The 27,498-nt window shown below is 40.7% G+C and overlaps 3 protein-coding genes across 4 annotated transcripts in view; 1 reads left to right on the top strand and 2 right to left on the bottom strand.

Moving 5' to 3' along the window:
- Positions 1-17,231, top strand: part of LOC127431292 (vesicle transport protein SEC20-like) — a 19,721-nt gene extending 2,490 nt beyond the window's left edge. For both annotated transcript variants that reach the window (XM_051681675.1, XM_051681674.1), the window contains exons 3-6: positions 12,368-12,459; positions 12,570-12,671; positions 12,840-12,958; positions 15,821-17,231. In XM_051681675.1, coding sequence (XP_051537635.1) covers positions 12,368-12,459; positions 12,570-12,671; positions 12,840-12,958; positions 15,821-16,017 — 510 coding nt within the window. In that variant the 3' untranslated portion in view covers positions 16,018-17,231. The remainder of the gene's footprint in view (positions 1-12,367; positions 12,460-12,569; positions 12,672-12,839; positions 12,959-15,820) is intronic.
- LOC127431288 (uncharacterized) lies at positions 6,789-27,498 on the bottom strand. The gene is made up of 2 exons (XM_051681668.1): positions 27,430-27,498; positions 6,789-9,750 (listed from the first exon to the last, which is right to left on the bottom strand). The coding sequence occupies exon 2, from the start codon at positions 9,365-9,367 to the stop codon at positions 7,772-7,774; it is 1,596 nt and encodes a 531-aa protein (XP_051537628.1). The 5' UTR covers positions 9,368-9,750; positions 27,430-27,498; the 3' UTR covers positions 6,789-7,771.
- Positions 21,672-27,498, bottom strand: part of LOC127430514 (uncharacterized) — a 39,095-nt gene continuing 33,268 nt past the window's right edge. The window contains exon 7 of the mRNA XM_051680344.1: positions 21,672-22,087. Within this exon, the coding sequence (XP_051536304.1) occupies positions 21,709-22,087 (379 nt within the window). The 3' untranslated portion in view covers positions 21,672-21,708. The remainder of the gene's footprint in view (positions 22,088-27,498) is intronic.

Here is a 27,498-nt window from a genome sequence, read left to right as displayed (position 1 = left end):
TCTCAGCCTATTGCGGACAGTCTGAGCACTGATGGAGGGATTGTGCGTTCCTGGTGTAACTCGGGCAGTTGTTGTTGCCATCCTGTACCTGTCCTGCAGGTGTGATATTCAAATGTACCGATCCTGTGCAGGTGTTGTTACACATGGTCTGCCACTGCGAGGATGATCAGCTGTCCTTCCTGTAGCGCTGTCTTAGGCGTCTCACAGTACGGACGTTGCGATTTATTGCCCTGGCCACATTTGCAGTCCTCATGCCTCCATGCAGCATGCCTAAGGCACGTTCACACAGAGGAGCAGGGACCCTGGGCATCTTTCTTTTGGTGTTTTTCAGAGTCAGTAGAAAGGTCTCTTTAGTGTCTTAAGTTTTTATAACTGTGACCTTAATTGCCTACCGTCTGTAAGCTGTTAGTGTCTTAACGACCGTTCCACAGGTGCATGTTCATTAATTGTTTATGGTTCATTGAACAAGCATGGAAAACATTGTTTAAACCCTTTACAATAAAGATCTGTAAAGTTATTTGAATATTTACAAAATTATCTTTAATATACAGTGTCCTGAAAAGGGACGTTTCTTTTTTTGCTGAAGTTATATATAATAGGGTTGCGTGGTTTACCGGTACTAACGAAGTATCGCAATACCAAAAAAATTTAAACGGTACAATATCATTTTGTTGCTAATTTCGGTACCATATTACAGTATGCTGTAATTAGCTAAATTATATGAGATGTGACAAATTTGAGATGAAATCAGTGACAATTTGAAAATAAAATAAAAAAACCTCTGTATATGGCCCAGTGTGATCTTTAAACAGCAGAAGGATGTAATTTAAATAATATACAGTCACATGCGCTGCATGCTACAAAATGAACAAGAGGTGCCGCTCTGCTCTGTCATATGATATAATTATGATATAACTTATAACTAACCTGAAAAACAGGAAGAACTCAAAGGTCTGTCAAAATAAAAGTCCCACTAACATGAAAGCTCTTCAACTGGACGCGTGAATTTGAAGACAGAAAAATATAACTACTGCATAAATTGTAATATTCAAAAAGTATCAATAATACTCATAACAACTATGTAATATTAAATGGTTTTATTATTATTATTATTATTATTATTATCTGTAAGCAATATCACAAAAGCAAGCAGCCTTGTGCCACAGGTAATCAGATTTTGTTTTCATTAATATTTTCATTAATACTGTGAAGCTCTGTTGTGCAGCATTTTAATTTACCAAAAATAAAATTGCAATTTTATATATATATTTATTTATTTATTTGATTAAATCTGTATGTATCAATTTGATTAAACACCATTTGATCATAACATTTAATTGAAACATTTAACATGGAATCCAGAAAAAATTATTTGTAGCTGTAAGACTTTATGCTGTTCTTTTAGTTAAGTAAGTATTTGTGTAATTTCATAAAAAAATCTGAGGATTTGTATTTGTTGATTATAGTATCAATTTAATATCGATACAGAGGCACCAGGGCTGGTATTGTACAGAAGCCAAAATTTTGGTATCGGAGCAACCCTAATATATATATATATATATATATATATATATATATATATACACACACACACACACACATACAGTTGAAGTCAGATGTTTACATACACCTTAGCCAAATACATTTAAACTCAGTTTTTCACAATTCCTGACATTTAATTGTAGAAAACTTTCCCTGTCTTAGGTCAGTTAGGATCACTGCTTTATTTTAAGAATGTGAATTGTCAGAATAATAGTAGAGAGAATGTTTTTATTTTTCATCACATTCCCAGTGGGTCAGAAGTTTACGAGCTTTAACTTCCTGGCTGATGTCTTGAGATGTTGCTTCAATATATCCACATAATTTTCCTCCCTCATGATGCCATCTATTTTGTGAAGTGCACCAGTCCTTCCTGCAGCAAAGCACCCCCACAACATGATGCTGCCACCCCCATGCTTCACGGATCGGATGGTGTCCTTCGGCTTTCAAGCCTCACCCTTTTTCCTCCATACATAATGATGGTCATTATGGCCAAACAGTTACATTTTTGTTTTATCAGACCAGAGGACATTTCTCAGAAAAGTAAGATCTTTGTCCCCATGTGCACTTGCAAACTGTTGTCTGGCTTTTGTATGGCAATTTTGGAGCAGTGGCTTCTTCCTTGCTGAGCAGCCTTTCAGGTTATACTCGTTTTACTGTGGATATAGATACTTGTCTACCTGTTTCTTCCAGCATCTTCACAAGGCCCTTTGCTGTTGTTCTGGGATTTATTTATACCAGTCAATCTTTTCCCAGATTTTGAATATTCAGACGTTTTGCTGGACATTTTAGTTGGAGGCGCGGCTGTGTTGTTCAAGAGACGCAGGCGAGGGAGACGAGGGAGGCGCGCTGGTCAAGCTCTGTCGGCGCGGCTTTCGGACAGAGCTGCCGAGCATTCATCTTGCGAATCTCCGCTCTCTCCCTAAAAAAACGGATGAACTACATCTCCTCACCCGCACAAACAAGGACTTTTCAACCTCTGCTACCTTCTGCTTCACAGAAACCTGGCTGAGTAAAGCCGTTCTGGACAGCGCGTTACATCTGCCGGGCTTCCAGCTGTTCAGAGCGGATCGTATCGTGGAGTTAACGGGGAAAACGAGAGGCGGTGGAACATGCTTTTATATCAATGAAAGTTGGTGTACAGATGTAACAACGTTAAAGAAGATGTGCTGTCCTAATTTGGAAGCGCTCTTTATTAACTGTAAGCCTTTCTACTTGCCGCGGGAGTTTTCCTCGTTTATTCTGGTGAGTGTTTACATCGCGCCAAACGCGTGTTGAATGCAGTGCTGCAACAGCTGGCTGATCAAATCACAGACATGGAACAACAATACCCAGACTCAGTTATTATTATTCTTGGGGATTTTAACAAAGCAAACCTCACATGTGAACTGCCCAAATACAAACAGCACATTACATGCCCAACCAGAGATGGAAATATACTGGATCACTGCTACACAACAATAAAGGATGCATATCGCTCTGTCCCTAGAGCAGCTTTGGGACTCTCTGATCACTGTCTGGTTCATCTTCTTCCAACCTACAGACAGAAATTAAAATCTGCTAAGCCTGTAGTAAGGACTGTAAAGAGATGGGCAACGAAGCAGAGCTGGAACTACAAGCCTGCTTTGACTGCACTGATTGGAGTGTTTTTGAAGCTGCAGACACCAATCTGGATGTGCTCACAGATACTGTAACATCATACAGTATATCAGTTTCTGTGAGGATATGTGCATTCCTACTAGGACTTATTTAATATTTAACAACGAGAAACCATGGTTTACAGCAGAACTCAGGCAGCTTCATCAGGCCAAAGAGGATGCTTACAGAGTTGAGGATAAAGTCTTGTACAATCAGGCCAGGAACACACTGAACATGGAAATCAGAGTGGCTAAAAGAAGATACTCTGAGAAGCTGAAAAACAAGTTTTCAGCTAATGACCCTGCATCAGTGTGGAGTGGCATGAAACAACTTAGGAATTACAGGACTCCTGCCCCCAACCCTGTGGTGGACCAACAACTGGTTGATGACCTGAATGTGTTCTACTGTAGATTTGAAAGGCCCTATCTCACTCCCCACACCCACTCTGACCTTCACTTCACACAAACACCAACACCTCCTGCAACCCCCCTCCTGCTACTCAATCTGCACTTAAGATCTGTGGAGATGATGTGTGCCGTGTCTTTCGATAACAAAGGATAAGGAAAGCACAGGGCCCAGATGACATTTCACCTGCATGTCTTAGATCCTGTGCTAATCAGCTGGCCCCCATCTTCACACTGATCTTCAATAGATCACTGGAGCAGTGTGAAATCCCATGCTGCTTCAAACGTTCCACTATCATCCCCATCCCAAAGAAACCAAAAATCACAGGACTTAATGACTACAGACCTGTCGCCCTGATGTCTGTGGTCATGAAGTCATTTGAGAGACTGGTGTTGGCCCACCTGAAAGACATCACTGGACCCTTTCTAGATCCCCTTCAATTTTCTTATCGAGCAAACAGGTCTGTGGATGATGCAGTCAACATGGGATTGCATCATATCCTGCAACATCTGGACAGACCAGGGACATATACAAGGATCCTTTTTGTGGACTTCAGTTCGGCTTTCAACACCATCATCCCAGCTATTCTGCGGACTAAATTACACCAACTCTCTGTTCCCACGTCTATCTGTCAGTGGATTACCAGCTTTCTGACAGACAGGCAGCAGCTTGTGAGACAGGGGAAATTCACTTCCAGCACCTGTACAATCAGCACTGGTGCCCCCCAGGAATGTGTGCTCTCCCCACTACTCCCTCTACACCAAAGACTGCATTGCCAAGGACCCCTCTGTCAAGCTCCTGAAGTTTGCAGATGACACCACTGTCATCGGCCTCATCTGAGATGACGATGAGTCTGCATACAGATGGGAGGTTAAACAGCTGGCTGTCTGGTGCAGTCAAAACAACCTTGAGCTGAACGCACTCAAAACGATGGAAATGATTGTGGACTTTAGGAGGAACCCCCCAACACTGTCCCCATTCACCATTCTAAACAGCATTGTGGCAGCAGTGGAGTCAGGTTCCTGGGCACTACCATCTCATAGGACCTGAAGTGGGAGACCCACATTGACTCCATTGTGAAAAAGGCCCAGCAGAGTTTGTACTTCCTTTGCCAGTTGAGGAAGTTCAACCTACCACAGGCGCTGCTGATACAGTTCTACTCAGCAGTCATTGAGTCTGTCCTCTGCACTTCTATAACTGTCTGGTTTGGTTCAGCTACGAAATTGGATATCAGAAGACTGCAAAGGACAGTTCTGAGAGGATTATTGGTTGCCCCCTGCCCTCCCTTCAAGAACTATACACTTCCAGAGTGAGGAAAAAGGCTGAAAAAATCACTCTGGGCCCCACTCACCCTGCCCACTACCTTTTTGAACTGTTGCCTTCTGGCCGACGCTTCAGAGCTCTGAGCACCAGAACCGTCAGGCACAGGAACAGTTTTTTCCCCCAGGCTATCCATCTCACGAACAGTTAAAAATGTGTGTGTGTGTGTATATATGTGGGCAGGTTTAAGTGGTTTACGAGGACTTTTTTTTTTTAGGTTACAAACTGGTAATTACAAGGGTATTATGCTATAAATGTGGTTTATGAGGACATTTCTTGTGTCCCCATAATTTAAATCACTTAAAAAACATACTAAACAATGTTTTATTGAAAATGTAAAAATGCAGAAAGTTTTTTGTGAGGGTTAGGGGATAGAATCTATAGTTTGTACAGTATAAAAATCATTAATGTCTATGGAGAGTCCTCATAATGACAGCTGCACCAACATGTATGTGTGTGTGTGTGTGTGTGTGTGTGTGTGTGTGTGTGTATATGATATATATATATATATATATATATATATATATATATATGTATGTATGTACAGTTGTACTCAAAAGTTTGCATACCCTTGGAGAATTGGTAATATACCATTTTTTAAAGAAAACATGAGTGAGCAGGCAAAACACATTTCTTTTATTTCTTATGGGATTCATATTTAACTGTAGGTTATAACAGAATGGCACAATCATAAATCAAAACATGGCAACAAAGAAAAAAAATGAAATGACCCCTGTTCAAAAGTCTGCATACCCTTAGTTCTTAATACTGTGTATTGCCCCCGTTAGCATCAATGACAGCATGCAGTCTTTTGTAATAGTTGTCTATGAGGCCCCAAATTCTTGCAGGTGGTATAGCTGCCCATTCGTCTTAGCAAAATGCCTCCAGGTCATGCATAGTCTTTGGTCGTCTTACATGAACCGCACGTTTGAGATCTCCCCAGAGTGGCTCGATGATATTAAAGTCAGGAGACTGTGATGGCCACTCCAGAACCTTCACCTTTTTCTGCTGTAACCACTTGAGGGTCAACTTGGCTTTGTGCTTAGGGTCATTGTCATGCTGGAAAGTCCAAGAGCGTCCCATGCGCAGCTTTCATGCAGAAGAATGTAAATTGTCTGCCAGTATTTTCTGATTACATGCTGCATTCATCTTGCCATCAATTTTCACAAGATTCCCCATGCCTTTAGAGCTCACACACCCCCAAAACATCAGTGAGCCGCCACCATGCTTCACAGTGAGGTTGGTATTCTTTTCACTATAGGCCTTGTTGACCCCTCTCCAAACATAGTGCTTATGGTTGTTACCATAAAGCTCTATTTTGGTCTCGTCACTCCAAATTACAGTGTGCCAGAAGCTGTGAGGCGTGTCAAGGTGTTGTCGGGCATATTGTAAACTGACTTCTTTGTGGCATTGGCACAGTAAAGGCTTCTTTCTGGCAACTCAACCATGCAGCTCATTTTTGTTCAAGTATCATCGTATTGTGCTCCTTGAAACAACCACACCGTCTTTTTCCAGAGCAGCCTGTATTTCTCCTGAGGTTACCTCTGGGTTTTTCAAATCAAATCAAATCACTTTATTGTCACACAGCCATATACACAAGTGCAATGGTGTGTGAAATTCTTGGGTGCAGTTCCGATCAACATAGCAGTCGTGACAGTGATGAGACAGTACCAATTTACAATAACATCACATTAACACAACACAATTTAAACATCTGATATACACATAATTACACTCAACAATATACAAATAATAACATACACTGTACAGTATACAATACGCTGTTTTTGTTTTTTTTTTTGTTTTTTTTACTATATATATACACATTATTCAATAAAAATTAAAATTAAAAATATATATATATACAGTGTGAGGATGTGGCGGTTCATTCCAAACTTCCTCAGCCATCTCAGGAAGAAGAGGCGCTGATGAGCCTTCTTCACAACGACTTCAGTGTGGACGGACCATGTGAGTTCCTCAGTGATGTGGACACCCAGGAACTTGAAGCTGCTGACTCTCTCCACTGGTGCTCCATTGATGGTGATGGGACTGTGTTCTCTGTCTTTTCTTCTGAAGTCCACCACAAGCTCCTTTGTCTTACTGACGTTGAGGGAGAGGTTGTGCTCCTGACACCAGTGTGTCAGAGTGTGCACCTCCTCTCTGTAGGCTGTTTCATCATTGTCAGTGATCAGACCTACCACCGTCGTGTCATCAGCAAACTTAATGATGGCATTGGAGCTATATGTTGCCACACAGTCATGTGTGTTCAAGGAATACAGTAGTGGGCTGAGAACACAGCCCTGCGGGGCTCCAGTGTTGAGGGTTAGTGATGAGGAGATGTTGCTGCCTATTCTAACCACCTGAAGTCCAGGATCCAGCTGCACAGTGAGCTGTTTAAGCCCAGAGCCCGGAGTTTCTCATCTAGCTTGGAGGGCACTATGGTGTTGAATGCTGAGCTGTAGTCTACAAACAGCATTCTCACATAAGTGTTCTTTTTTTCCAGGTGGGAGAGAGCAGTGTGTATTGTAGATGCAATGGCATCATCAGTGGAGCGGTTGTTGCGGTAAGCAAACTGCAGCGGGTCAAGATTGAGTGGCAATACAGAGCAGATGTAATCTCTGATTAGTCTCTCAAAACATTTGCTGATGATGGGGGTCAGAGCAACAGGACGCCAGTCATTTAAACAAGTTATTTTTGATTGTTTTGGTACAGGCACAATGGTGGATGTTTTAAAGCATGTGGGGACTACAGACAAAGAGAGGGAAAGGTTGAAAATGTCCGTAAAAACACCAGCCAGCTGGTAAGCGCACGCTCTGATGACGCGGCCTGGAATGCCGTCTGGGCCCGCGGCTTTGAGGATATTCACCCGTCAGAAGGATCGGGTTACATCCGCTACAGAGACGGAGATTGAACTAACCTCTAAAGCTTCGGCCGTGAGAGCTCTCTCCGCGAGGGCGGTGTTATTTCCCTCGAAACGAGCATAAAAATTATTTAGCTCATCCGGTAGAGAGGCAGCGGTGTTCATGGCGGAGTTTTTATTCCCTTTAAAGACCGTGATGATGTTAATTCCCTGCCACATGCTTCTAGAGTTGGTGGTGTTAAACTGTCCTTCAATCTTGCTCCTGTACTGGCGTTTTGCTGTTTTGATAGTTTTTCGGAGGGCATAACTGGCTTGTTTATGCTCCTCCGCGTTCCCGGAATTAAAAGCGGAGGTCCGCACATTAAGTGCCGCGCGAACATTGCTATTGATCCACGGCTTCTGATTCGGATAGATTCGTACAGTTCTGGTCGGAATCACTTCATCTACGCATGTTCTGATGAAACACATTACGCTATCAGCGTAAAGCTCGATGTCGTCATCAGAGGCGGACCGGAACATCTCCCAGTCCGTGTGATCAAAACGGTCTTGTAGCGTAGAGTCTGATTGGTCCGACCAGCACTGGATCTTTCTGAGGGTGGGTGCTTCCTGTTTCAATTTCTGCCTGTAAGCGGGCAGAAGCAGAATGGAAGAGTGGTCCGATTTGCCAAATGGTGGGCGGGGGAGGGATTTGTAGCCATCCCGGAACGGAGAGTAGCAATGATCCAAAACCCGGTCCCCTCGTGTGTTGAAACTAATGTGCTGGTGATATTTTGGTGCGACTGATTTTAAACTGGCTTTATTAAAGTCCCTGGTCACAATGAACGTGGCCTCAGGGTGCGCGGTTTCCTGCTCACTTATAATCCCATACAGTTCCTTGAGTGCCCGGTCTGTGTCGGCTTGTGGGGGAATGTACGCAGCAGTGATAATGACCGCTGTGAATTCCCTCGGTAGCCAGAATGGTCGACACAGAAGCATAAGAAATTCCAGATCAGGAGAACAGAAAGACTTGATGGAATGTACGTTCCTCTGATCACACCAGGATTTGTTGATCATAAAACATACACCACCTCCTCTAGTTTTACCTGAGAGGTCTTTCGCTCTGTCTGCTCGGTGCACAGAGAACCCCGTGGGTTCAATGGCTGAGTCTGGAATCTCCGCAGACATCCAAGTTTCCGTAAGGCAGATAATGCAGCAGTCCCTCGTCTCTCGTTGGAAAGAGATCCGCGCTTTCAGCTCGCAGAGCTTGTTATCCAGAGACTGAACATTTGCCAGTAGAATTGTGGGTAGCAGGGGTCGATTTGCGCAGCGTCTTACTCTGATGAGAACGCCGGCTCTGTTTCCCCTTTTCCTCCTGCGTTTCCGCGGCCGTGCTGCCCAGACAAAGGGCTCCGCTTGCGTGTTTGTAAACAGCGGGTCGGCATTGAGGAATGTGAAGTCCGGTTTTCGGTGTGAGATCGCTGAACCAATGTCCAAAAGTGTTTGTCTGTCGTAGACAATAAGGCAGACAACATCCAAGACAAAAAACATAAGAATTGTGAACAAAACAAACAAAACATTGCTATGTTGTGTCGGAGCTCGCAACGCAGCAGCCATACTCGGCGCCATCTTGAGAAATATTTAATATTTTCTTTGTATCCTGAACAATTCTTCTGGCAGTTGTGGCTGAAATCTTTCTTGGTCTACCTGACCTTGGCTTGGTATCAAGAGATCCCCGAATTTTCCACTTTTAATAAGTTATTGAACAGTACTGACTGGCATTTTCAAGGCTTTGGACATCTTTTTATATCCTTTTCCATCTTTATAAAGTTCCATTACATTGTTATGCAGGTCTTTTGACAGTTCTTTTCTGCTCCCCATGGCTCAGTATCTAGCCTGCTCAGTGCATCCACGTGAGAGCTGACAAACTCATTGACTATTTATACACAGACACTTATTGCAATTTAAAAAGCCACAGGTGTGGGAAATTAACCTTTAATTGCCATTTAAACCTATGTGTGTCACCTTGTGTGTCTGTAACAAGGCTAAACATTCAAGGGTATGTAAACTTTTGATCAGGGCCATTTGGGTGATTTCTGTTATCATTATGATTTAAAAAGGAGCCAAACAACTATGTGATAATAAATGGTTTCATATGATCACTATCCTTAAATAAAAGACAGTTTTTTTGCATGATCAGTCATATTTTCAAAATCAATGCCAAAATTTCACAATTTCTGCATGGGTATGCAAACTTTTGAGCACAACTGTAAGTGTGTGTATGTGTATGTATGTATGTATGTATGTATATATATATATATAATGTATATGTGTAATATTATATATATGTATTCTATATATACTTTTTTATTTTCAATATTTATCTATTTTGTATTCAATTTTAATTATTTTTTAAAAGTCTTGTTGCTGTTTTGTATTGTTGTGTACTGGAAGCTCCTGTTACCAAGACAAATTCCTTGTATGTGTAAGCATACTTGGTAATAAAGCTCATTCTCATTCTGATTTGCACTTTTCGCACCAAACTACGTTCATCTCTTGGAGACAGAATGCATCACTTTCCTGAGCGGTATGATGGCTGCGTGGTCCCATGGTGTTTAAACTTGCATACTATTGTTTGTACAGATGAATGTGGTACCTTCAGGCATTTGGAAATTGCTCCCAAGGATGAACCAGACTTGTGGAGGTCCACAATTTTTCTTGGTCTTGGCAGATTTCTTTTGATTTTCCCATGATGTCAAGCAAAGAGGCACTGAGATTGAAGGTAGGTCTTAAAATACATCCACAGGTACACCTCCAATTGAGTACACCTCTGTGGTGAGCAGGACAGAGCCGAGCGGCGTCTGGGCAGAGCAAGGCCGGGAAGATAAGTGGTGAATGACTTTCACCTGCATGCCACACCGGTCTCATGTTCCAGCGAGGGGCGGCGGGAGTACTTAAGCAGAAGAGATGGCGGCAGGCGGGAGAGAGAGATGTGTGAAGCTGTTTGTGTGTTGAGCTGAAAAGCCAACAGAGTTTGTGTATTGAAGCTGAAAAGCAAACCTTTTGTGTACTGCTGAAAAGCGGCCTTATTGTATGCAACTGAAAAGTGCAACAATAAATGTCTTTGTTTTTTGTCAAGCCGGCCCCAGCATCCTCCTTTCCACGAACTGTTACACTGGTGCCGAAACCCGGGATGGAAGGATGCGCCATCCAGGGGGTCCTTGCCGCTGGCTGGGGGTTGCGGCGCCGGTGGGGGGGTGTTCGATCCGATGGTGCTGGGGCCCCGCATTGGCCGGCAACCAGAAGGAGCGGCTGGGGGGTCTGGTGCCATCGCCCGGCATCGTGGACGGAGGCGGGACAGCGGGCCGAAGACCACTCGACGGCGTATCTGGGGCCGGCGAGCTCCTCTCTCTCTCTACCCTCTCTGTTTTCTCTCTCCCTTTTGTTATTCCCGCCCCCTCTCTTCCCTTTCTCCTCTCTTTCATCCTGTTCCCCCTCCCAGGCACGCACAGGTCAGATCCGGAGACCGGTGTGACCCATCGATGCTCCCTCCCTAGAAATGGGGGCGGGGAAGAGTAGGTCACAGGCCAGAGAAATCCCCGACCTGAGTTCGGCGATGGGGATATGTGGTGAGCAGGGTGGAGCCGAGCGGTGTCTGGACAGAGGGAGGCCAGGAAGATAAGTGGCGAATGACTTTCACCTGCATGCCACACCGGTCTCACGTTCCAGCGAGGGGCGGCGGGAGTACTTAAGGAGAAGAGATGGCGGCAGACGGGAGGGAGAAATGCGTGAAGCCGTTTGTGTGTTGAGCTGAAAAGCTAACAGAGTTTATGTGTAGTGAAGCTGAAAAGCAAACCTTTTGTGTACAGCTGAAAAGCGGCCTTATTGTGTGCGACTGAAAAGTGCAACAATAAATGTCTACATGTTTTGTCAAGCCGGCCCCAGCATTCTCCTTTCTACGAACTGTTACAACCTCCTATCAGAAGCTAATTGCCTAAAGGCTTGACATAATTTTCTGGAATTTTCCAAGCTACTTAAAGGCACAGTTAACTTAGTGTATGTAAACTTCTGACCCACTGGAATTGTGATGTAGTCAATTAAAAGTGAAACAATTTGAAAAAATTACTTGTGTCATGCACACAGTAGATGTCCTAAACGACTTGCCAAAACTATAGTTTGCTAATATGAAATCTTTGGAGTGGTTAAAAAATTAGTTTTAATGACTTCAACCTAAGTGTATGAAAACTTCTGACTTCAACTGTGTGTATATATATATATATATATATATATATATATATACATACATACACACACACAAACACACATATATATATTTATATACTGTATATATTTATATATACATTATGTACTATGTACACACACACACATTAGGTTTTAAAGTTTTAAAAAGGTTTAAACCAGGTTTTCTCAGTGGAACAAGTACAACTCATCACTCGTCTTTTGGTTGTAGGCACCTCTTTATGCAAAACTTTGATAACATCAGTAGTGAATTTTATCCCATGACTAAATTCTGGCTGTATACAATGAAATTTTCATCTTTACTGATACTAACACGCTGCTCAAGGACTTCTGTGGCACCTGACTAAAATAAACATATATCCTTGATAGGACATGGAGCAGATGGCTAAAGAGCAAGACAGAGAGACCGACAAGCAAGCTATCTTGAGTGAAACTGAAGGCCATCGTAAGCAGATGTTAAGGTTAGAGAAACATTCCATTGTTTGGTTTGCATTGGGTCTAATCTTTTTCTAATAACATTGGTTGGATGTTATCTTTTAATTAAAATGTCATCACTACCTCTGTGTCTCAGTAACCAGATGGCATGGAGGAAGGCCAATCTGGCCTGTAAGCTGGCCATCGATAACCTGGAGAAAGATGAACTGCTTCAGGGAGGCAACTCTGTGAGACAGAGGTAAATCACACTGCTTACTGCTACTGCTGTTGGATCTTTCATGCCAGTGAAACTGTTCTTTGCCACCTGACTATACATTATCCCACTTGTATCAAGTATTCCAGAAACCCATGAAATAAATTCATTTACTTTGCAATTTCTAAATTCATCATGTTGCTTTGGATTTAGGAAAGCCACTAAAGAGAGTCTGGTGCAGACTTCCAGTGACATCACAGGGAGTCTGATGGGCATCAGTCGAATGATGGCACAGCAGGTGCAGCAGAGTGAAGAGACCATCGGCACTCTAGGTAAAAGAGTCTATGCGCTCTAGGTCATAGGGCCTACAGTAATATCATCACTAAGTTATCTAACGGGACTAAGTTGTGAAATTTTAAATAACACCAAGCTATAGAAAGTCCATTTTTTTTCCATCAAATAATTATGTTTCCAGGAGTGTTATAGACATTACAGCTGATTTTCTATAAAGCTAAATAAATAATTCTGATAAAATAAGCATCATCCAATCACTGCTAACCATGTTAAAATAAAATTTTGCATTATACAATTCTGAAACTATGTACTGATTATCATTGTTCCATGTCTGCCAAACATGTTGAGCAGTCAAAACATCATCTGCAGCCTGAAACTGAACTTTTGACCGGATGTTAGTAGTGAATGCACTTAACTGCATAGAAACTATAGGATGCACCTTTGCTCCCTTGCTCCCTATTTAGTGAATGACATAAGCTCCAGTGTGCTGTCTGTCTGCACTGGTCTCAGAAAAGTTTGAAATCCTAACTCCATTTAAAGCCTCTGAAAGCAAACATTTTTGGCTTTTGAATGAATAATTTATTCTCCATGTGAAATGCACTGTAAATATATACAGTAGGAATGCATTTACTAATGTTAATGAATAGAACCGTATTTTACAGTGATAACAAAATAAAATATAACAAAATTGATATTCAAATAAAGCTAAATGACCCATAAATGTATTAATGTTGATACACGTTTTTTCAACTTTTAAGAGAATAATGTCCCAAAATCCACGTATGTGGTCATCAAGCGGCATATCAAACGAAACTAGAGATGCTACTCTTTACACCCAAACAGGTTTCAATAAAAAACTTTTAAGGTTTCTTACCAGAGGCACTTTTGTTGGCGCTGCGCCATTAGCAGCACTGCAAGGAAATCAAAATCATGCTGTTGTGTCACGTGATGCAGTGTGCCAGAAGTTTAACTTTTAAATGACAGTGTAGAGTCTTGTGAACAGTATTCAGTCGATTTAATTTAAATTATGCGTTGCATATAGCAAATCCAAAATACACCGTCAACACATGTGGTTAAAAGTAGATACATAGTAAAAATAAATATTGATCTGTTTCTCACCCACACGTATCATTTAACTTCAGAAGACATGGATTTAACCACTGGAGTCATATAGATTACTTTTATGGTGCCTTTATGTGCTTTTTTTGTAGCTTCAAAGTTTTAGTCACCATTCACTTTCCTACAGAGCTGAAATATTCTTATAAAAATCTTCATTTGTGTTCTGTAGAATAAAGTCACAAAGATGCACATCTGGGATGACATGAGTGAGTAACTGAAAAGAGAAATAATATTTTTGGGTGAACTGCCCCTTTAAGTGACACTATTAAAAAATAATTATGAAAATTCTGTCATTTACTCACCCTCATGTTATTACAATCCCAAATGCTGAAAGGAGGTAATTCTCACATGAACCTGACAAGGGAAGTCAAGCCAGTATAATGAAGACATATAAAACAGTATAATCAAGATGTATTTAAAATAAAAAATTTCCACATTTTGGAGAACGTTTTCTGGAGCATGTCCAGAAGAATGCTCATTACCACAACACACAAAACCCTGGCCTAAAATCTGAGAAGCTGTGTGTTTTGAAAAATAAGTAAAACATTTTTTTAATTTACCTGTCAACATTTAGTATAAGCTTTAAAAAAAATGATCTTTACTCACCAAATTTGGTTAAGAATAAACAATTTCGGGGGCCTGGTTAGCTCAGTGGGAAAGATGCTGGCTACCACCCCTGGAGTTCGCTAGTTCGAATCCCAGGGCGTGATGAGTGACTCCAGCCAGGTCTCCTAAGCAACCAAATTGGCCCGGTCACATGGGGTAACCTCCTCGTGATCGCTATAATGTGGTTCGTTCTCGGTGGGGCACGTGATCTATGTCTCCGTGGCAACGCGCTCAACAAGCCGTGTGATAAGATGCGCGGGTTGACGATCTCAGATGCTGAGGCACCTGGGATCACTACGCGACCACGAGGACTTGGGAATTGAGCATTCCAAATTGGGAGAAAAAGGGGAAAATCCAACAAAAATAAATAAATAAACAATTTATCTCATTACGGGAACACATCAACTAAATTGCACCTTGTTTTTTCTTTTTTTTTAATATATTTTTCAGCTTAATCCAAATATATACGTAATACAGTATATATTTTTTACGTGTATGTTTATATTCTTAAGATATTGGTGCTTGTGTCAGTTATAAATAAGTTACAGTAATGAGAATTATTTATAATTTATTGTTTAAAAACCCACACAAAAGATGTAGACTATCTTTACCCCTTTTTCTCACACATATAAGTTACCAAACAACCACTTACACAAAATAATTTTAAAATCCTTAAAAATAATTGTGGCAATGTGATTCAATATCATGGCCCCCTTCAGCTTATCGCGGCCCACTTTGGCATATCGCGGCCCTGTTTTGCGACCGGCCTACTGGGAAAAGTCCCGGTTCTCCTGATGGCCAGTCCTCCTCTGACTGATGCTAAACATCGTTTCTTGCATGTGTCGTAACTTAACCGTACGCGATGTGCCAGTTCAAATACGCAAGAGTGAGATTTGAGAGCTGCAGTAGCGGGGACGTTTTTCAGTCAATTACAACCTAAATTTCAGTATGCTCCGAAGATCTTCAGAAGACTTTGAATATAGCGCATTAGTTGTATGAACTACTTTTTTGGTGTTTTTTGAAAGATATAAGTGTGAGTCAATTTCTACGTTGGGTGAACTATTCCTTTAATGTGGCGGGGGAAAATATGACTTTGCACTTTTTCAGTTGTCCTGTCAGGACTATTGTGAGTTTTACATGTTTGTATTTCTTTTCTCCAATGGCTCCGTTTCCAGCTACATCTTCAAGGACTGTGCAAGAGACAAATGAAGAGTTTAAGTCCATGACGGGCACCATCCATTTGGGAAGAAAGCTCATCCTGAAATATAATCGGCGCGAACTGACCGACAAACTGCTGATCTTTTTAGCTCTCGCTCTGTTTCTGGCAACAGTGCTCTACATCCTGAAAAAGAGACTCTTCCCCTTCATTTAATGGAAAAGGGAACTCAGCCTCCCTCTGCCTGCTGTTTAAAATCATTCTGTGAATGTTTCAACCTAATTTGACCCTACAATTATCACGGTAGACCTGGCATGAACTTTAAAATGACTTGGAGATGAAGAATTCCTTGCCAGGGAGGAAGACGCACATTTGTGCACTGATGCTAGTGAGGTTCAGTTAATAACAGGATGCAAATATCAACCGAGACAATGAGATTTTGAACAGGTCTTGTACTAGATTGCAATGTTGGACCAAAGTTGCTGAACAAATTATATCCATTACCTACAAAATATATTGAAGTACTCAGTCCATATTAACTGGCTTAAAAATTGTCTAGGGCAATAAGGCAGGACATTAAAGAGCTATTATAAAATTTTCAGGTCTTAGAACTTAGAATAAGATTTTCAAGAGGAAATAAATGCAGACACTTCATTGTTATTTTTCATTATTAGTCTTACTGATTACATTTCCATTTCAGTTGCATATTTTACCCTTTGTGCAATTGTAATAAACTTTTTTCTTTGGGAAAATGTAGGATGTTTGATCTCAGGTTAATTCTGTAATATTCCAGACCCTGATGGGTAACCTCTGAATAAACTTTAGATAAACCTCAGAAAAACTTTTCTGCAAGATGTCCATGCCTTATGAACTTAACAAAGATGCTGCCGCTTCTTATAAAAGTTGTTTAAAGACTTGATGTTCTGTATAGAACATATTATAATACATACATATTATAGATATAAATGTTAGTTTTTTTCTGAACTACTGTGTCAGGTTTTCAATATTAAATATTTATGAAAGGGTGACTCACACAAAATGTATTAAGAACATGTCCAGGTCATGTTTCAGCTGAACAAATAAATAAAATAATTATAAATGTTTTGCAAAAAGACAAGAAGCTTGGGACTAGAAAGAATCAAATTTCCATGACTCTATGTAATAATTGTGTGTATATATATATATAAATTGTTAATTGTTTATACATCATAATGGTAGTATTTGTTGTACTTGTATTAAAAATGCACAATTGTATGAATTTAATCTACAGTATTACAGAGATAAGAATCACCATTGAGAATAATGGTAATTGCAAAAAAAAAAAAAAAACCCTCAGAAGTCAAATGCCTGGACGCATTATGGTAATGACAGTTGGGTGGCAAAGTGTGCTTTATTGCAATTAAAATAAAACCTAAAAGGCTTAATCATTATTGTTTATTGCTTCTTAATTTCTTTATAAGGACTTATTTCATTTCATTCAAACTTTGATTTGTGGGAAAGTACTTTGTATAAGCCATTTTTTTTTTATCTGCTTCAGTTTAATTTTGTGTTTATTTATAAATAAATAAATAAATAAAAAATAATTGTTTTGAGATGGGGCTCCATTTTTTATGCAAAATTTACAAGACCCTTCATGCTTAACTGTGTGTCTGAACCACTAGGGGGTGTAGTATCACTTTGATTTGATCAAATAGATGACAAAATAGAGCTGGTTGTTTTTGTGTGTCTATGTATATACAGTATACTAATATATATATATATATATATATATACTTTACTCACTGAACACTATTGGAAACACCTGTACACCTGCATATTTATGCAATTATCTAATTAGCCAATCATGTGGCAGCAGTGCATAAAATCATTCAGACACGGGTCAGGAGCTTCAGTTAATGTTCATATTAACCATCAGAATGGGGTAAAAATGTGATCTCAGTGATTTGGACTGTGGCATGATTTTTGGTGCCAGACGGGCTGGTTTGAGTATTTCTGTAACTGCTGATCTCCTGGGATTTTCATGTACAACATTCTCTAGAATGTAAAGAGAAAGGTGTGAAAAACAAAAAACATCCAGTGAGCAGCAGTTCTGCGGACAGAAATGCCTTGTTGATGAGAGAGGTCAATGGAGAATGGCCAGACTGGTTTGAACTGACAGAAATGCTACGGCAACTCAGATAACCACTCTGTATCATTGTAGTGAGCAGAACAGCATCTCAGAATAGAAAACACATCGAACCTTGAGGCGGATGGGCTACTACAGCAGAAGACCACGTCGGGAACTTTATTAGGACCATAGTGATCCTAATAAAGTGCTCAATGAGTGTATACAGTATACACTGTTTACTTTGAACGGATTCCACCTGCTCTGTATTGATGTAAATCAGCTTGGGTACATAAAGCAAAAACTGATATAAACACAGATGAGATTTATAAGTGGCTCCTCTATTCTCGGGGCCAAAAGTTTGTGATTATATTAAAGAGGCTGGACCTTTTCAGACTCTTTCTTCTGTGATGTCAGTAGAGCTTTTTGCCCTTCAGTTATTCTATACTTTGCAGTAACACCAGGTCCAAAGTACGCAAAAATAATCCAGTGTGTGGGTGTACTGCACAAAACAAGCACTGTGGTCCTGCAGTACTTGGTTTGTGAGTAAAAAATGACCTAAGTGGAGGTGATATCGTTTTGTTTTCTTAATAGTTTATTTATAACTGATAGTTATGGAAGCCCGTTTCTACCACAGGATAAAAAAGAAAAAAAAGGTAAGTCATACTTCTGAGATAAAAAGTCATTGTTATGAGATAAGTTATTGTAAAAAAAATTGTTAGATTTGAATCTCATAATTGTGACTTCTCTCACAATTTTGACTTTGTCATAATTATGGTTAAGAATCTCGTAATTATGACTTTTAATCTCATTATTTTTACTTTATCTTATAATTTTGACATCATAAATGACTTTGACCCAAATAAGTATTACTTTTAATCACATAATTATGACTTTATATCTAATAATGAGGACTTTTTATCTTATAATTATGACCAAAGCACAATTTTCCCCACATGTGGCAGAAACGATTTTTTGTAAAAAAAAAAAAAAAAAAAAATTTAAGTAATTGATAAAAATAAAAAAAAAACAGTAAAAGAACAAAAAATAAATAGTACAAGATTTATGTAAAAATTAGTTGGATAACAACTTTGCAGTATGTAATAGCTGTAACAAACTTGATTTCCAAATAATAATAAAAAAATGGCTAATTGTCATGTATAACTTTGGAGAATTTAAAATAAATAAAAAATACATATATATCTATGAGACACACATTGAAACAGCAGGCAGTGGGTTTCCAAGTTGCCTTGTAAAAGTATGGGGACACATTATATTTTATGTGATATTATATATCTACCGTATATCAGTATAGGTGCATGTTAAAGAAATGAGGTAGGTTCCAAAATCAATGCTCTTCCTATTACGTCACTGTGACGAGGAGGAGGGCGTGGCTGGGCCGTGAGGATTCACGCCTGGCGCTGAGTTGCCCAATCAGCGGGTGAGAGATAAAGGAGGAGCCAGGGACACCAGAGAGAGAGAGACGCAGGTGGCAGCTGTGTGTGTTGTTATGTTTCAATTCAACATTTTATATTGTAATTAAAGTCTTGTTGATTGTTAATCCGGTTCCTGCTTCCTCCTTTCCCTTGCGGATGGCAGCGGGCTCCTCCGCCCCCTGGCGGATGGCAGCGGCGAGTTCTCCCGGACAGCGTGCACTTCCTCCTTTTCCGGGTTTCGGCACCAGTGTGGCAGACAAGCCTCTTGTTCATCGGGAAAGGAGGAAGCAGCAACCTGATTAACAATCAACAAGACTTTAATTACAACATAAAACACTGAACTGAAACATAACAACACACACACAACTGCTGCATGTGTCTCTCTCTCTCAGGCATCCCTGGCTCCTCCTTTATCTCTCTCCTGCATCCTCACGGCCCGGCCACATCCTCCTCCTCGTCACAATCATGTTTTAAAATTTCATCTACTTTATAGGAATGCATAGTTTTATCATGTATGAAAAAATGCTAAACATGAAAATATAAATTCTTATAATACATATTAGATATATGTCACATTGTCTTGGCAACAGAAACACTGCAGTCGACTGAGACTGAGCACCTCTCCTGCATGAAGCATGTAGCATTTAAGAGCTTATATCTGCTGCTTTAAGGCCGTACATGTTTTGTGCTCTATAATTATAAGCAGGTCCAATGGGTGAATCTCATGCATGTCTGGGTCATATTTCATCACAAAATCAAAAGAAAGGAATAGGAAATTATACGTTGCCTAAAGAAAACAAGGCCTCGTTTTAGGACCGGTAAGATTGTGACATTAGCATTGTTACATAATTTTCATGACAGTTAAGCACATTTTACACCCCAAATTCTCATTTGAGTAATTTGATAAAAGTTCTCATTCTCATAAATGTAATGTGGAAAAAAATAACAATAATGATATATTATTTAAAGGAAAGTTGTGTGTTCAATATGAATTAAGTTCAATTAACAGCATTTGTGGCATAATGTTGATTTCCACAAAAAAATGTTTGACTCGTCTGGGTTACAGTGAGGCACTTACAATGGAATGAATGGGGCAAGTCCATAAACATTAAAATACACACTGTTTCAAAAGTATAGCCACAAAACCTGAACATTATACTTATTAACATAATTTTAGTCTGATAAAATCACTTACAAACATTATCTTTGAAAAGTTACATGCAAAACCAAGATTACAGAGCATTGCCTCCATGACAACACAGTTGTGGATATAACTTTACACAGATTAGGTTAATAAATGATTTTATCACACTAAAATCAAGTTAACACGTACAGTATAATGTTCACATCTTGTGGCTATACTTTTGAAACTATGTCTATTGTAATGCTTATGGACCATTCACTTTCATTTAAAGTGCTTTTTTTTGGTCACATATTATGCCACAAATGCTGTTGATTGATCTTAACTTGTATTGAACCCAGAACATTCCTTTAAATTGTCAAGTATTTATACAGCACAAAATAATTGTGGTTTGGTTTGACCCAGGCATGTTTTTGTAAGATTCACCCAAATAGTTTTGCTTCAAAGCTATATATATAAAAAAAAAAAGAGTTCATGGAATGATGTCGTCATAAAACACAGTTTTTATAATAAGGTTTCTCAGAATCACTGGCTGACAGACTCCATCTAAGCATTCTGAAAAGTCTGCAATCATAAGAATGCATTTAGTCCATAGTTTACTAATATATCTCAGGGCCTTGCTCAAGGGCCTCTTGGTGGTGCTGGGGCTTGAACCCCTGACCTTTTGATCAGTAACTCAGAGCCTTAACTGCTGAGCTACCACTGCCCCTAATTAATTGTAATTATGGGTGATATACCACTGAAATATTGCGAACATTTTTGGGACTTCAGTCTATGTTTACACAAAAGAAACCAAATCATAAACATATGTAGCATAACTATGACCAATGGCAGCGCTCTATATGTAACATCACTTTGAAATACCCTGTCATCACTGGTACTCTTAAAGGCTTTTCACACTTGAAGTTACGTAATCCTGGTTTATCTTCCCAGCACCACAAAAACTGTGCTAACGTGCTCCGAAGCAGGGTTTCGAACTAGGAGTTAAAAACTCCCTTTCAAAATGAAAAGTGGCTTAACCCAGGGTAAAAAGTGGCCTTTACCCAGGCTTAAAAGTTGCTTAACCCAGGGGTAACAGTGGCCTAAACCCAGGTAATGTTAATCTAGGGTTTAGCACAGTGTGAAAAGTCATTTAGAATCACTGGGGACTGCAGCCTATATGTCCATAGAGTAGTTGAGAGCCTTTTTGTTTGTGTGGGCTAAAGGCACTGATGGGCACCTTCCCTTCACCTCCTTTTGGTGGCATTCAAAGACCTCTTGAGCTCTTTTTCAGCATCAGAGACATTGTCTTGAGACTGTGGACCTGAGGACTGACTCTGATTTTTATCTTCATCTTGTTCTGTAAGTGTCCAAACTGTTTCCACATCAGCCTCGTGGATAACAAGGCCAGCAGGGGGGAGGGAGTTGGCGTTAGCTCCCACTGGGGTGGAGGGAGGGGCGAGGGTGGAACTGGCCTGGCCCTCCATCTTTCCATGCGCACAGAGACTCAGACTCCCACACAGAGCTCCCCAGTTTTGCTCACACTCAGTCTGTATTCGTCGGCCAATGGCCACGCGTACATCTTCGCCACAGCCCAACAGGATGTTCACCAACTCCACATGGGGCCTTTCAGGAAGATTAGGCAAATAAAACCAAGGTTATTCCATGTAAATATGGAGTATATTGACCGGTTTTGTAAACGTTGAAATGTATGGAAATTATGAATTATGTAAATGATGAATGTTAGCAAGATAGAAACAAGTTTATTAACCCTTAAATATATGGGTGTTTTGCCAATCATTATTACAAACCTCGTGTCTTTAGTGACCGGGCACTTATATCTATCACAAATGGATCAACAAAATGCCCAGATAGTTTAAACTTTTCAAAGGAATTTCTAAACAATTAGAAAATAATAAAATTGAATATTATATTTTTATTTTTATTTTTCATCTATCAAAGAGATGATATGATAAATGATAGAATGCGATTTATTACTTCCATGCTAAAATGTTATGACATGCAACTGGCTGTCAAACACAGATTAAGCTACACATAACACATAAACTACATATAAGCTAGACATATGTATTTTCTCAGGCACTTATTGAGTCTTAATAAACACACAACTTTTTTAATTTCACGGTACACCTCAATGGCAAAAGCCATATCATACTGTTCATGTGTTGCTCTTGCTATAGTTACTTCCACATTGCTTCTACCTCAAACAGCAATGTTTAATTCAAATTAACAGCACCAACATATGGAACAAATAGCATGTATAATGTACAGTTGTGCTCAAAGGTTTGCATACCCTTGGAGAATTGGTAATATTTGTACCATTTTTAAAGAAAACATGAGTGAGCAAGCAAAACACATTTATTTTATTTCTTATGGGATTCATATTCAACTATAGGTTATAACAGAATGGCACAATCATAAAACAAAACATGGCAACAAAGAAAAAAATTAATTGACCCCTGTTCAAAAGTCTGCATACCCTTAGTTCTTATCAGAATCAGCTTTATTGCCAAGTATGCTTACACATACAAGGAATTTGTCTTGGTGACAGGAGCTTCCAGTGTACAACAATACAAAAACAATACAAAAACAGCAGCAAGACATAGATAATAATAAAAAATAAAAAATAATTATACACATACGTACAGACACACACATACATACATACACACATACACATGGGTAGTGCAAATCTAATACAATCTGTTATGTACAGTCCAAATGTTTTTTTGTTTTTTCTTTTGTTTGATTTTTTCAGAGGAATGAAATGGCAGAAGAGGTTGGATGTGTTGGATAAATATAAGAAAGACTAAACTGTGTATTGCACATAGTTATTGCTCAATGGGGCAATTTAACTGTTCATGAGATGGATAGCCTGAGGGAAAAAACTGTTCCTGTGCCTGACGGTTCTGGCGCTCAGAGCTCTGAAGTGTCGGCCAGAAGGCAACAGTTCAAAAAGGTAGTGGGCAGGGTGAGTGGGGTCCAGAGTGATTTTTCCAGCCTTTTTCCTCACTCTGGAAGTGTATAGTTCTTGAAGGGAGGGCAGGGGGCAACCAATAATCCTCTCAGCAGTCCAAACTGTCCTTTGTAGTCTTCTGATGTCTGATTTCATTGCTGAACCAAACCAGACAGTTACTGAAGTGCAGAGGACAGACTCAATGACTGCTGAGTAAAACTGTATCAGCAGCGCCTGTGGCAAGTTGAATTTCCTTAGCTGGCAAAGGAAGTACAACCTCTACTGGGCCTTTTTCACAATAGAATCAATGTGGGTCTCCCACTTCAAGTCCTGTGAGATGGTAGTGCCGAGGAACCTGAATGACTCCACTGCTGCCTCAGTGCTATTTAGACTGGTGAGGGGGGTCAGTGTTGGAGTGTTTCTCCTAAAGTCCACAATGATCTCCACCGTTTTGAGCATGTTCAGCTCAAGGTTGTTTTGACTGCACCAGACAGCCAGCTGTTCAACCTCCCTTCTGTATGCAGACTCATCGTCATCTCGGATGAGGCCGATGACAGTGGCATCATCTGCAAACTTCAGGAGCTTGACAAAGGGGTCCTTGGTGATGCAGTCATTGGTGTAGATGAAAAAGAATATTGGGGAGAGCACACATCCCTGGGGGGCACCAGTGCTGATTGTACAGGTGCTAGAAGTGAGTTTCCCCTGTCTTACAAGCTGCTGCCTGTCCGTCAGAAAGCTGGTAATCCACTGACAGATAGACATGGGAACAGAGAGTTGGTGTAATTTATTATGGAGTATAACTGGGATAATGGTGTTGAAAGCCAAACTGAAGTCCAAAAAAAGGATCCTTGCATATGTCCCTGGTCTGTCAAGATGTTGCAGGATATGATGCAATCCTATGTTGACTACATCATCCACAGGCCTGTTTGCTCGATAAGCAAATTGAAGGGGATCTAGAAAGGGTCCAGTGATGTACTTCAGGTGGGCCAACACCAGTCTCTCAAATGATTTCATGACCACAGACATCAGGGCGACATGTCTGTAGTCATTAAGTCCTGTGATTTTTGGTTTCTTTGGGACAGGAATAATGATTGAGCATTTGAAGCAGCATGGGACTTCACACTGCTCCAGTGATCTATTGAAGATCTGTGTGAAGATCCAACTGGTTAGCACAGGATCGAAGACACGCTGGTGAGACGCCATCTGGGCCTGAATCCTTCCTCGTCTTTTGTTTCCAAAAGACGCAGCTCACATCATCTTCACAGATCTTAAGTGCAGGTTGAGTAGCAGGAGGGGGGAGGAGGGGGGTTGCAGGAGGTGTTGGTGTTTGTGTGAAGTGAAGGTCAGAGTGGGTGCGGGGTGTGAGATTGGGCCTTTCAAATCTACAGTAGAACACATTCAGGTCTTCAGCCAGTTGTTGGTTTCCTACAGGGTTGGGGGTAGGAGTCCTGTAATTTGTGAGTTGTTTCATGCCACTCCACACTGATGCAGGGTTGTTAGCTGAAAACTTGTTTTTCAGCTTCTCAGAGTATCTTCTTTTAGCCACTCTGATTTCCCTGTTCAGTGTGTTCCTGGCCTGATTGTACAAGACTTTATCCCCACCCCTGTAAGCATCCTCTTTGGCCTGACGAAGCTGCCTGAGCTCTGCTGTAAACCACGGTTTGTCATTGTTGAACTTTAAATAAGTCCTAGTAGGAATACACATATCCTCACAGAAACTGATATACTGTATGATGTTACAGTATCTGTGAGCTCATCCAGGTCTGTGGCTGCAGCCTCAGAAACACTCCAATCCATGCAATAGAAGCAGGCTTGTAGTTTCCGCTCTGCTTCATTGGTCCATCTCTTTACAGTCCTTACTACTGGCTTGGTTGATTTTAATTTCTGCCTGTAGGTAGAAGACAGTGATCAGAGTCCCAAAGCTGCTCTAGGCACAGAGCGGTATGCATCCTTTATTGTTGTGTAACAATGATCCAGTATGTTCCTGTCTCTGGTGGGGCATGTGATGTGCTGTTTGTATTTGGGCAGTTCATGTGTGAGATTTTCTTTGTTAAAATCCCCAAGAATAATAATATCTGAGTCTGGGTATTGTTGTTCCATGTCTGTGATTTGATCAGCCAGCTGTTGCAGCGCTGTGTTCAAACACACGTTTTGTGCGATATACACACTCACCAGAATAAATGAGGAAAACTCCCACAGCGAGTAGAAAGGCTTACAGTTAATAAAGAGCACTTCCAAATTAGGACAGCACATCCTCTTTAACGTTGTTACGTCTGTACACCAACTTTCATTGATATAAAAGCATGTTCCACCGCCTCTCGTTTTCCCCATTAACTCTGTGATGTGATTCCGCTCTGAACAGCTGGAAGCCCGGCGGATGTAACGAGCTGTCCGGAATGGCTTCACTCAGCCAGGTTTCTGTGAAGCACAAGGCAGCAGAGGTTGAAAAGTCCTTGTTTGTGCAGGTGAGGAGATGTAGTTCGTCCGTTTTGTTAGGAAGAGAGCGGAGATTCACTAAGTGAATACTCTGCAGCGCTGTTCGAAATCCGTGCCGACGGAGTTTGACCAGCGCACCGGCTCGTCTCCCTCGCCTGCGTCTCATGAACAGCAGAGCTGCACCTCCAACTAAAATGTCTAGCAAAATATTCGGAATATTCGAAAACCGGGAAAGGATTGTCTGGTATATGCTGTTGAATGTTCAGCAGTTCGTCACTGTTAAAACTGACTGGAAAAAGATTACTAAACACAGGACAAACAAACAAAAACAACAAAAGAACTGAGGAGCTCCATACCGAGGCAGCCATCTGCGGCACCATCATGATCAATTCAATGTATTGAATTAATACTGTGTATTGCCCCCTTTAGCATCAATGACAGCGTGCAGTCTTTTGTAATAGTTGTCTATGAGGCCCCAAATTCTTGCAGGTGGTATAGCTGCCCATTCATCTTGGCAAAATGCCTCCAGGTCATGCAAAGTCTTTGGTGGTCTTGCATGAACCGTAGGTTTGAGATCTCCCCAGAGTGGCTCGATGATATTAAGGTCAGGAGACTGTGATGGCCACTCCAGAACCTTCACCTTTTTCTGATGTAACCACTGCAGGGTCAACTTGGCCTTGTGCTTAGGGTCATTGTCGTGCTGGAAAGTCCAAGAGCGTCCCATGCGCAGCTTTCGTGCAGAAGAATGCAAATTGTCTGCCAGTATTTTCTGATAACATGCTGCATTCATCTTGCCATCAATTTTCACAAGATTCCCCGTGCCTTTGGAGCTCACACACCCCCAAAACATCAGTGAGCCACCACCATGCTTCACAGTGGGGATGGTATTCTTTTCACTATAGGCCTTGTTGACCCCTCTCCAAACATAGCGCTTATGGTTGTGATCATAAAGCTCTATTTTTGGTCTTGTCACTCCAAATTACAGTGTGCCAGAAGCTGTGAGGCGTGTCAAGGTGTCGGGCATATTGTAACCAGGCTTTTTTGTGGCATTGGCGCAGTAAAGGCTTCTTTCTGGCAACTCGACCATGCAGCTCATTTTTGTTGAAGTATTGTCGTATTGTGCTCCTTGAAACAACCACACCATCTTTTTCCAGAGCAGCCTGTATTTCTCCTGAGGTTACCTGTGGGTTTTTCTTTGTATCCCGAACAATTCTTCTGGCAGTTGTGGCTGAAATCTTTCTTGGTCTACCTGATCTTGGCTTGGTATCAAGAGATACCTGAATTTTCCACTTCTTAATAAGTGATTGAACAGTATTGACTGGCATTTTCAAGGCTTTGGATATATTTTTATATCTTTTTCCATCTTTATAAAGTTCCATTACCTTGTTACGCAGGTCTTTTGACAGTTCTTTTCTGCTCCCCATGGCTCAGCATCTAGCCTGCTCAGTGCATCCACGTGAGAGCTAACAAACTCATTGAATATTTAAACACAGACACTAATTGCAATTTAAAAAGCCACAGGTGTGGGAAATTAACCTTTAATTGACATTTAAACCTGTGTGTGTCACCTTGTGTGTCTGTAACAAGGCTAAACATTCAAGGGTATGTAAACTTTTGATCAGGG

The sequence above is a fragment of the Myxocyprinus asiaticus genome, chromosome 40 (genome assembly GCF_019703515.2).
Source record: "Myxocyprinus asiaticus isolate MX2 ecotype Aquarium Trade chromosome 40, UBuf_Myxa_2, whole genome shotgun sequence".
NCBI lineage: Eukaryota > Metazoa > Chordata > Actinopteri > Cypriniformes > Catostomidae > Myxocyprinus > Myxocyprinus asiaticus.
This window is presented reverse-complemented; position numbering and strand designations above follow the sequence as displayed.